Source organism: Pleurodeles waltl, chromosome 7 (assembly GCF_031143425.1).
Source record: "Pleurodeles waltl isolate 20211129_DDA chromosome 7, aPleWal1.hap1.20221129, whole genome shotgun sequence".
NCBI classification, from domain to species: Eukaryota; Metazoa; Chordata; class Amphibia; order Caudata; family Salamandridae; genus Pleurodeles; species Pleurodeles waltl.
In genome coordinates, this window is record NC_090446.1 from 599,695,484 (window position 1) to 599,707,610 (window position 12,127).

At 41.2% G+C, this 12,127-nt stretch overlaps 1 protein-coding gene across 2 annotated transcripts in view; it reads left to right on the top strand.

The window, feature by feature from the left end:
* The window catches only part of GRK6 (G protein-coupled receptor kinase 6), a 201,620-nt gene extending 194,269 nt beyond the window's left edge, over positions 1 to 7,351 (top strand). The window contains exon 17 of one of the 2 annotated variants that reach the window (XM_069244490.1): positions 859 to 1,044. In XM_069244490.1, coding sequence (XP_069100591.1) covers positions 859 to 909 — 51 coding nt within the window. In that variant the 3' untranslated portion in view covers positions 910 to 1,044. Of the gene's footprint in view, positions 1 to 858 lie in introns of both variants that reach the window. The other variant, XM_069244491.1, reaches the window with a different exon arrangement.
* Positions 7,352 to 12,127: the final 4,776 nt, after the last annotated feature.

Genomic DNA, 12,127 nt, shown 5'->3' on the forward strand with positions numbered 1-12,127 from the left:
CACTTGAGTCAGGCTCTGATTCATGACTTGTTTATCTCAAGCCTAATGCTTAATATTTTTGTTTATCTGTTATCGGCTGGAATCTGAGAGCACTCGCTGCGGGAAGCAGGTCATCCAGTCTGTATGGCTTTGAAGTGCTTCACGCAGATCACATACATAAACAGATTTGTGCCTTTTCTACTGCATTTTCTGTGCAGATGTTTGCCCCTACACAGTGGGATAGGCTTTGAGGCAATTGGTAGCTTTTTCACTGGCAGCTGTAGTCTATTCAGTGCTTCATTTGCTGTATGGTTCTGTTTGTAATGGTGTTAAGAGCATCAACTCTTTAACCTTGTCCGTGTGCTCTGCTCATGCAAGCAACAGGTTCAGTCCTCTGTTAGTTATCAATGTTCACGGGCAGTTCAAGTATGGGGAGAGAGTGAGTCTTTAAAGCAGCAGATGGCATGGCTCTGCTGTTTGGTAAATAGTCACCCTTCACTCATCAGCATTTGTAGACTCTGAATACATATTTGTAGGGATTTATGGTTTCTTTTGCTGCAAGCTGCTGCTCTGTTATAGTTATTCTCTAATTTCCCTCGTTGCCCCTGGTGCCACCCGTTAAGAAGCCTGTTCACCAATCCTGCTCTTTAGCTGAGAGTTGGGCTTTCACAAGAGATGTCCACGCATTGCTCAGTCCCATCTGTGTTCAAGACTAGCAACTTGCTTATGCTGTGTTCATAGGATGACCCTGCTACCTCACCCCTCTATTGCTGAAAGTATTTCACTATGTTAACTTTCTGCTCTGCTTGCTTTGCTTCTCTCTGTCCCATCTGCTTTCTTTCTGGTGATTTCCCTCGTCACCTCCCCACCATCTCTCAGGACTGTTGTGGAAATTGCAGTGACAGTGAAGAAGAACCGACGCGGCTCTAAGCAGCCCTTGCGGAGGAGCCATGTCTGTACCAGAACCATCTGTGCGGCAGCAGGCAGTGCGCAAGAGGCCAGCCACCCATCCGTCCGTCCGTCCATCCAGGGCAGGAGGTAGCAGCGACCCTGTGGGACCGCCTTGTTTACACTTTGCACATTTGTACTTTAAGATGTTATAAATGTATATGTATAAATACAGAACTCTGGGAATGTATATTTTTAGCTTATAACACGATAAATGTTTATAAGTTGGCTTTATCTGTGAAAGGGGGAGTGTTCATATATATTTTTTTTTAAGAGGTTACAAACTGAGCATACATACCTCTAGACGAGATGAGATTGTTTTAAATCTTCACTTTGGTTAAGGGTTGTGTGCTTTCCCAAATACCCTTCTATCGCTCTAACCCAAATGGTGAGTGAGGAAATATGTTCTTGAGTTATGTAGTTTTGGGAAGTGACAAAGTCTTCCTCAGATACAGTCCATTACTTGTTAAAACTGATGCCTGGGCAGGATGTTGCTACACCTGTGCTACATGTGGCTGCTAAGCGGAAGACCATGCACTGAGCTGCCATTACTAGGTTGTGTTAGAGTGGCATGCCTTAGCAAGATACAGACAGCAGTGAGGTTTGTCAGAGAAAGACTAGTGTGTGATAAAGGGGCATGTGTTGGAGGTTTTTGACAGAGTTGTCTGTATTTCCTGCTACTGGTTTTTGTCCTGTTTATGTGCTCCCAAATGAGGGACGTTTTAGTTTGAAGAGATCCACCTTAACAAAATTTGTCTTGCACCCACAGCCCTCCTTCTTTCTTACACCTCCCTCCCCCATAGGAATAAATGGGACAAATGTATTTGCACAGCAATATGGAATGCATATGTGAGCTCTGCCACCATATTTATTGTTTAATATCCGTATCTCTCTTCAGGTAAAGTCTTGAAAAGGATTTACCACTGAGGGTACAGGCTTCACACAGTCCTAGTGTCCCAATAATTTGTGAGTCTAATAGAGCATCCTTCGGGCCCAGTCAGTGAGAAAGGTGGTCACTTCAAAAATTACCTCTCATAGGTAGGTGGGAGTTTAATTACTTCAGCACTTTGGTGAAGAGGATCTTGTACTAACCAGTCATGATTCCTCTTGATCGTAGGAGCAATTATTTGAAACCTTAAGTCTGACAACTAGCAGGTTTCCTTTTTTGGTGAGTCTCATGAGCTACCACAAGGCCCTTGAGGTCACTCTGAGGAAGAAGCCGTACCCTCTACCCGATCTGTGTGAACCGCTTTTATGCATTTCATTTGATCTCTTCTGTCTCATAGATCTCATTTGGTGTATAGGCCACTTTATTTTGCTGTATTAAAAACGAGGACTTGATGGGCACCTCATGAATCCTGCTTTCTCACCCCTGTTTTTCAGAGCTTGCATTTTACTCTTCACAAGATACATTCCTTTGGACTTTTCGCAGTCCTGCACATTGTTCTGAAATTCATCTCATAAAGGCAAATGCCCATTGTACGTTGTTGCTGGTTGTTGCCAAATGGATGGGTCTCAATTGATCAAAGCTAAATCCTTTTAAAACTAAGATATCGGTGATCATTCACCAATCATTGTGAAAAACGTATCTATCCTTAATGAGCAAATCTGCCTGCACCATTCCCAGTGATCACAAGGGTTTGCTGCATAAAAACAGTCCCTTGACCCTTCAGATCTGTTTGCTGGGCATAAAAGTGGGGTGTGTCGTCTTATCAAACTTACCAAAAAAGCTTTCCTAATGTGCCCTTCACCCACCGAGTTTTACAATTTTAGCTGTGGTGCTATAAAGAACCGATTTTTGCAAGTGGTATTTATCTAGGAGCCTTCGTGTTTAAGAGCAAATGTTTCTTTGAAATATCAAACATGGTGGCTCATATTCTTACCAAGATCTCTCATATTCAACGCACTGCCTGATCTTTCAAAAGTCTGCCCTGGCTCCCGGTGCAAATAATCTTACATCCCTTGCTTTGTCTATTGCTAGTCCTGAAAGGCATTTAACTTTTTTACCACAATACCTACAGTTAATGTGTAGTTCTGCCCTTTCCCTAGCTCTTTTCTGCTTCCCTTCATGGGCTGACCCAGAATAAGACTAGAGATCATGGCAAAGTCTTTGAGCCTTCTAAACCTGCCATTGCCATTAAAGCCTTAGCTTACTTGTGGCTTTTTCAGGGCCGGTAAAGCTGCCCATAGTTTTTGTCGGTCATGTGCAAGGCCACCATATTCCTCCATTGATCAGAAGACAACTTGGAATAAGTTCTCATCCAGAGTCCATCTGAGAAACAAGGCTGACTTTTTTACCCTCTTCTATACTGATTACAATAAAGTAACTCTAAATTCTTTAATATTTTAGCTCCAAATTCTTTAATGTTGGGTGAAAAATAGGTCCTTGTTTTATCCTGGATCTTCAACGTTCTAGTTACCATACAGAAAAAATAAGTCAAGAGTGAAACACATTTGGATAGCATTAAGGTAGTAGATGAGCATTGGCAGTTCAGCTGCAAAATAACGATGGCATTTGAGGATCCATGATGTAGGTTTTTAGGGTACCACTTTTGGTACAGGGTTTATGGTAGAAGTATGATAGGAGAACAGTACACCCCCTGGGCAGCAGTTTAAAAATAAATGAGCAGGGAGGTCACCTGCAAGGATGTATTTACAGTGACCATCCATATTGAATTGTCCTAAAGCATACCGATGGACACAGTGTCAGGCAAGTTCTTTTGTTTATTTGAGCAGGTTGCATCTCTTCATACTAGCCATCATTTCCAGGATGTTGTTCCACAACAGCGTGGTTGTTTCAGTAGGCACAGAGGCCCTAAACCACCAAGATGATGCCTAAAGCCTGGCATCAAGTGCAGGAAATAGTTTTATGTGGCCATTGTCTTATTAGGGGAGGGACTATGAGTCTATCTGGTCCCACATTGTATCCAAAGAAAATCTCATTCCTCATGCTCCCTTTTTGTTTTACCCAAGGGTGGTGTAGTGTCTCTGGAATCAGGTTTTGCAGTGTACAGCTGAAAAGCAAACCTGCCTCAGTGACACTTCAAGACTTGCAGTTTAGAGAAGTGAATCACCAGAGCGTCCTGTAACTGAAAGATTCATGTTTTTTTTAGCCTTAGCGTTTTTTATGTCTTGGTATGGGTTAAGTTTGTTGGCTTTCACTGACCTTACCAGGACAATGTTCTTGGTAAACTAAAAAATGTATCGGTGACACTCTTGTCCATGAGACCAAGCTGACCTTGAAGGTGTGGGTATTGGCCATTCTTTCACAAAATGTGAGCCAACTGATTGCGTTAAATAAGTGAATACACATTAAGGTTTTTGGAGTGCTTTTTGATGATTTGGGTCGACAGAAGATTCATTGGGGTCCGTTTGTCATCATCAGATGCCAACATTTGTTTCCTTGAGGCACAAAGACTGGCCTCTGAGGCATCAGTTCCTGATTAGCTTGCAATATTTCTTTGTTTTTCCTCATTCAGTCAGTGGGCACCTGTTCTTACATTTGCAAGAGGCTAGAGATTCTTCTCTGCTTGTAGTATTTGAACATGGACATCTTAGTTATAGATCGTAATTTTTCATTGAGTTCCATTTTAGAACAATCTGGAAATTGATCAGACATCCACGGGTGAATTACTAAATGGCCTTCTAAATGCAAATGTCTGAGATATGGTCCTCTGTGAATGGAAATGTGCCTTGTCACATGTACCCAACTATACGTTGTGCTCATGTGCTGTAATTTGCTCAGTAGAATCGTAGAGATTGTGTGTGGCTGAGATTGACCGTTATTGGCATTATGATTAAGGTGTTTTCCCTTGCAGAACAATGCTTTCCAGTTTTTAACAGATTAATTTGTCTTTTACTAAGTTTGGAACCACCTCCCACCCCTGCCCCGTTTCGATTTGTGGTCTGAATATTGAGATATCTGTTACGCTTTAGAAGCCCTTTGAGTACATACTCACTAAGGAAATATAACATGATTCACAGGAGCCTGTTTTTTATAATTGCCTTTGTTTCAGACCACCACTGACCGAGTTGCAGTACTTTTCTGTCAAAGAACCACATTGTGTGCAAACTCATGAAATGGTTTCGAATTTCAGTACTTTTAATGTTTTTGTAAAAAGAACATCTCTATATTTCTTTCCAATCTAATCTATTTTGGTGCTAAATCCTTCATTATTTAGATGTTGGAAAGATGCTCGCTTTCTACCAGGAACATACGCAGTCCTTTCAATTCGCACTTATGTTAGTTATGATGGTTGTAAACTGGGAAAGGAGACCTTCATTGTCTGTTGAGTAATTTCCTGGATTGTAGAACGTTAGTCTGCACATGTGCTACATTTTGTTAATCTATTTATGCTTCATATCTTATAGGACTACTCCATGGCTGTGCCAGTGGAAACACAGGTTCCTCCCCACAGGACCTTTAGGGTCAGGCGCTGGTACTAAATCACACGAGTTTACCTATGTTTCTGGGCATTTTCTGAGGTATATGAAGAGGGTTGTTTAGGCATAAGAGCAAAATATCTGGCATTGGATATGTTATAGTGAAGTGCCTGTTAGGCCACGAGTACGAACGTGTTCATGGTGAGTAAAATGTAGTTTCTCCCTGTGGCCTTTGCTAATCATAGGAATTTGAATATTCGCACACTTGTAAAATCCCACACTACATTTTTAAAGATGGATTTTAAAAAAAATTAAATGACCTTATTAGGAAAATGTGGTTGTAGAGAACCGTTTTTTTCTCTTTTAAAAACAAATGTAGCTAAATTAATGTTAGATTTACCACTCTAGAATGTGTGAGTGAAAGGTCTAATGTAATACTTTTGTAGAAAGGAAAACTAAGCAGGAAATGATGCATAGAGATCTCCCCCCTTGACATGAGAGAATTTTGGTACTGCTCTTTTAAAGAATTCAGGCGCCCCACTGTCCCTGAAAACTTAACTTGCTATTTGTGGCAGTTCATTTATTCTGACTGTCTCACAATTATCACTGAACACACTGGTTTCATATTTGAGTACTTCCTTCCAATAAAGTACTTTATGATCACATATTTTGACTTTGGTCTGTGACCTGGGCCATCATCAGAGTCGTATATATGTCTGAGGATAGGAAGTGTGTGTGTATTTTTTTATATGGGAGCTTTTCTTATGTGGTAATTTCATTGTTTCAGCTAGGCCTTCTCGGGGAGGAAAGAACCATTGTGCTTAGGATGCTGACACAGCAAACAGCAGGAGAAGGTGCTAATTACCCTTCCACTGATCTTTTGATGATATGGTATTCTTAGGTACCATGAAAGGAAACCCACTATGACATCCATTCATTCAGTTGAATCACTTCTATAAAATATCTTTCAACCCTTATCTTAAGGGGACATTTCTAGGGCGGCGAGAAAGCTTAACATTGAACAACTCTTTTGTGAAGATGCAACCTTTATGACTTTCAAAACCTTAAATCAGGCATCCAGGTAAATATATGTTAGATTATTCAAACAACAAAGACAATATCGGAGAATACATTGAAGTCTTCTGGTCTGGATGCCCTATATCTGAGGGAGAATACCCCATAATTTCTCTTATAGTCTCTGTTCTGCACAAGTTGCTTAATTCTGTATTATCAGATCTCTGAGACCAATGGAACAGATATATGGCTTCTCTGGGCAACAATATTTGCCTGACAGTCACAATTTCTCAATGTTGCAAGTTATACAGCCGCTAAGACTGTACTGTTTGGTATTCATTAGAACAGTTCACATTTATGATGTCTGTGGACTGAAGAGAGTACGTCAGACAAACCACTGAAGGTAGATAATCATTTCAGACCAACTGATCAACTTGGCCAAGGACTCCTTGTAACTCTATGTTTGACTATTACCGCAGAGTCCATGAGACACTCCTTGTGCATGAGGCTCACTTCTAAGTTTGAGGGTTTAATAAAGATTCTGTTACGCGGCTGTATCGGAAAGGATTCCTCACAGAGTTCAACATTAGTTCCCTGGGTGATGCAGATCTGCCCAGGGCAATTGATTCATATACCCTACTGGTACAGACCACACCAGCAGCAGCAGCACGGTCTAGAACCTTGATACCAGTGAGTCTCCAGCTGTGCTGAGATAGACCCTTGCAACTCCAAGGTCATCAGTCTATTCAAGCAAAAAAACTCTATTGCTGCCTGATAAGACGTGCCAATCATGGAGGTTTGCAGATGAGCACTGGAGTTCTGTTGACACTTTGACCAACATAACTGTATAGATTGACACTTTTACCCACATTACTGCACAGAGGACCATGTTGGTGGGCCAGCATCTGTGCAATTTATTTGCCGGATTGTTTTTACTAATCTGCTTTACCTACCACTGAAGTTTGAAGCATGTGTTTGCTAATCTTTTTTTAATGTTTATCAAGATCAAAAAGATCAGATTAAGTAGAAAAAAACGTTATTTACTTGTAATTCTGGTTCTCCATCAGGAGATTCCTCTTTAAATTAATATCCCAAAATCTTTGCCTTCAAACTATGCACATAACTGGAAAATGGTGAAAGGCTCTATGGTCTGATCTTCCTGTCAGATTGGACTTCCCTAAATGACTTCAAGTATTCTGGAATATAAGTGTCAAAATTGAGTTATTCAATTGGTGATGCCTTCGTGCACCCTTTCCTCCGTTATTTTTTTGTCAGTGTGAAGAGGATTAAAGTGACCTTTTCAGCCATACGTATTGGCTAGTTATTGCAGGTATTTAAAAATGCTTTTATTAAAAGCAGAATATGTTGCCTCCTAAAGGTATCTTTTCTTTGATGTTGAAAGAAAAATTAAAATGTGCTTTAAAAAATAAATGTGTTCCAGGATTCAGCACATTGACAGAGGAAGACTTATCTTTAGCATTTCCAAGAAGATGTCCATGATGAAGAGCTGGAATTATAAGGAAAATAAACTTAATCCAGAACTTCCTTCTTTTATAAGATAACGTATTTAATTTCCTTGACATGATGAAGAGCTGAAATTATAAGATTAACTTATTTTATCTTCCTTGGCATTCACCGGACAGCAGACATAATAAAATGACACTGTGTTTTACAAGCCCAGCATTAAGTGGTTATTCTGTGGGTAGTGGAATTAGCCTCAAGATAAACTCCTTAACCACGGCAAACATTCGGATGTCATACCTGGACACCGTCTTAGGTTAGGTATCATGCCATGTTATCAGGTGTGGAGTCACTGAAGCCCTGCACTATATTCGTGCTTTCAGAAGGAAACAAGATCTCAAACAGTCCTTGTTTCAGGTTTTATGGTGTGAGCTGCTGTTCGGTACAGTTTTGTACTCGAAACTGGAAGGCTATCTTGTATAGTAGATGGGGCATTAAAAAAATAGTGCCCTTTTTAAATCTTGGGCCCACTTAAACGCAATAATGTTACTAGATGAACCCTTTTTTAGAGTGTGCATTCTCTCTATTTGGGCTAGCATATCCAGAGTTCTGTCATTTACCAGAAGTTCTCATTTGAGACAAGGAGAACTAGGACTGGTTTGGTTTTGCTCAAAGACGTTGCTGGAAGCTTCTGGAGTTTTGCATTTCCTATTGGACCTAATGCCCACCTCACTTATCCTCCCCTAATGCTGACAATTTTTCTCCGGATCTCAAGCACTCTCAGGGACAGAACACTTGGGTAGCTCCAATTCAGGCCACTCCAAAGTCTTACCAGCATCTTCTCCTTTTCACCCTCCTCCATCTCTCTGTCAGGTTTCTCTTTTTAGGCGTAGAGGCCAGCCTTTTCATCACTGTGGTCTTTTCGATATTATGATACTGCTTTCAGAATCACCAAAGCCATCATTGGAGTCCATGTCTTCTCTGCTGTTGAAGGTCTGGCTTGTCTGCCTCACAAGCATTTATGGATCACTACTTTATTTAGCGTGTGTGAGTCTGTTAAAAATTCTGTGTTGGAGAAAATAGTTGTACTCCTCTAAATATAGTTCTCCAGGATTAATATATTTGATACATTTAGGTGACCCTCTCACCTACCCTTAGAGGCCGTCTTGTTTGTGCTCCCAGTTCGACGTCCTTGTTAGCCACTTCTGAAGTCCGAGTTCCTGGGAAATATAGATAGGCTCTATACATTTATAGGAGGAGTATACACTTTGTTACAGTCCTCCCTTCACACACCATGAGGAGGTAAGTAACCTTTTGGGGCACATGAGGACTGTATAAACTGTGCTTGGGCTGAAGAAAAGGACCTTATTCGAAAAAAGAATCATAGGAAAACGTAGAGACCCACGATGTGGTAGAATGAATGGAAGCAATAGCTAGTGGGGGAAATGACGAACCACAGGACAGCATTTGGGCTGCAAGAGTGGTCTGGGCCTTATTGGTACCAGTAGTACTGTGAAGATTGAGATAGGTCCGTTTCCTAAATTAACATTTAGAAAGCTAAATGCATTAAATGAGGTGGACGAATGTGGTGTTTAGATAGAATGACACTGTGCTGGCCGGAGGGGCTGAAGTTGGGTAAACTGATGAGTGTCCGGATAGGTCGTTTTTGCATGTGTGTGTGTCTCTTTTTCACTCCCCCTTTCCTCCCCACTCATGGCCCGCTAGGTGTGGGCCCTGAAAGCAGTGTGCAATTCTTTTATTTATATATATATATATATATATATATATATATATATATATATATATATATATATATATATATATATATATATATATATGCAGCCTGAGATGATTGTCCCATAGAGAGGGGTTGTTGGCCATTAGAATTAGGGGTGACCCTTGTAAGACTTGTTGTGGGTCTTGTTAGGGTGCATTCCCCAGGTGTCTGTGTGAGGCAGAAGGAAGGTGCAGTGGGTATTTGAGAGGTGGGTGGGCCCTGACAGGATAGGTGTGTCCAAAGGGGCAAGAGATGGTTTGGGAGCCACTGAGTGAAGTTCTGAATTTTAGACTCTTTACCACACAGCCTAGCAACTCATTTTTCCCAAAACGCACAGATCATGCCATCGTGAAGGAGTGACAGAGTGGGGGCCTCTGTCATCCTTGGTGACAACTTCATACTGCTGTCTTGCCCCGTTATTTCCCATTACAATCGTTTGTTTTCTTTTCTTCTTCTTCTTCTTTTTTTTTTATTAGAAAGTTATATGTTGCATTTTTATACAGTTTTTACGAGCATTCCAACCCTTGTACTGTACAGCTGTAATATTTGTCCGTTTGAGTTCTTAGCAATAACCTGTATCTCCTCTTCCATATGAAAATATGATATTGTATGTTTTTAATGTAGCTCTGAGCCGAGCATCTTGGACTGTGAATAATACACGATTTCAGCCAAAGAAGTTGTCGGTGTCTCATTTGTCCTGTGTGCATATTCCTGAATGTGAATAGGGGACACACAATTTGGAATGTAAACGTAAGCCTACGGTAAGACAGAAAGACTGATTTGCCCCGTGCTGTGACCTGTAGTGCACTGCAGACCTCTCAACCCGATTCGACAGCCGGACATATCCACATTCCCCAAAGTGACAGGTACTGTGGGACCATTCAGCGGCTGACACAAGGTGGTACCTAAAACCTCTGCACAAGCAACACTTGAAACACCCTTTAACACACCAGTGTAACAATGTGTACCATAACCTTTACTCTAGAGAGCACCGATGTAGGTCTATCTTCTAAATCACCTGTTCGCCACTGTGTATGTCCGTTGCACCCGACGTGGCCTAAAAGTGGCAGGTGCGTTTTAAAAAAAGCAAAAACACAAATAGATGATCACCGATGGTTGGCTGCACCGTATTCCGAGTTGGCCTAGCTGGACCCACAAGTGGTAAACACACTTTGGTTGCCTACATAAATCTTTCTACAGAGATGATGCCGAATACTACCTGCGACTTGGTTATTTCTAAATGCTCCCCCCTCCCGTGTCAGGTGCACATATCGCCCCCTCTACAATGATTGTGCGCCTTAGAGTTTTCTGTGTCTCGCTGCGAACAATTAACGTGAAGACATTTCACCTTTTTTTTTCCTGTAGGAGGCACCTGAACTTGTTTAGGAACGAGGTAGTGGTACTTGTCAGGATCTTAAACTATATTACTTGAAAGTTGTGCTTCCTAGCCAAACCTGTGCTACAAGATGTGTACGTTTGAAGAAAGCGACCACCATAATGGCCCCTAACACTGGAGGACGGTTTCAGAAGTGCAGGGTTTCCCGTGAGTGGAAAGTTTATCTTGTCTAAAATCCTACATTCTGAAAGAAACAAGCTGTCAGTTTCTGGTAGGGCTCCAACAGTGTGGGATTCTCTTCCCACTGCCAACGTCATGTTCCAGGTTTTGTTGTCTTTAATCAACAAATAAAACCCACATATTTCAATGTTTTCTAGTAAATGGATTGCAGCAACTCATTTGTATGTTGTTTTACCAACTTTAACTTTGTTCGTGTTTTTTTTACATAGAACTTGTACGTGTTTTCACTTCTACTTACAATAAAGAAAATTCTCAAGTAAATAGGGAGAAAAAATTATTCGTGCCGATTGGCCACACCAGCGTCGCCCGCAACACCCTATGCCACAAAATCTGTAGCCTTCTGTTTTGAATTGTAAATTGTGCCATGTTTCAAATGTCTTTTTTTAATCCTTTTTCATATCGATGATAGCTGTTGGGGGGAATGAATCAAAATATCCATTGACATACATTCTGAAAACTGGCATTATTTGCAAACCTTATTGTAAGTGTCTAGCGCATCTAAGTAGTGCTTAGTACTGGTGCCTGATCTGTTTCTTAACACCTTCATTTTTCACAGCACCCCTGCCAGAGTTCCCAGGAGATGGGCATTTTCCATTCGTCATGCTTTTCACATTCAAAAGTATAATGACTAGATAACAGAGCTGCGTGTGAGATAGTGCTTCGGTGCCCTTGTCAGGGAGCTGTTCCCGTAAGAAGTATTATTGACCAGGCACTGCAACCATATTTACGTCCCTGTGACCTAGATTCGTGTTACCCAAGTACTGACATAAATGTGCACACAACACGTGTGTGCCTTTTAGAAGGCATCAATGGATATTCATCACTGCTTTGGAAGCATGCTTTATGCTGTCGCCGAAAACCGAGGAAGCAGATGGTACACATGAGACAGTATTTAGGGTGATATCAGATCTCAATGCTTTCTGCTCCTTTGTCAGCAGAACTAGGCTGAAGTTGAAGAGATGGTGCTGGGTGTGCAAGATAGCAGATGC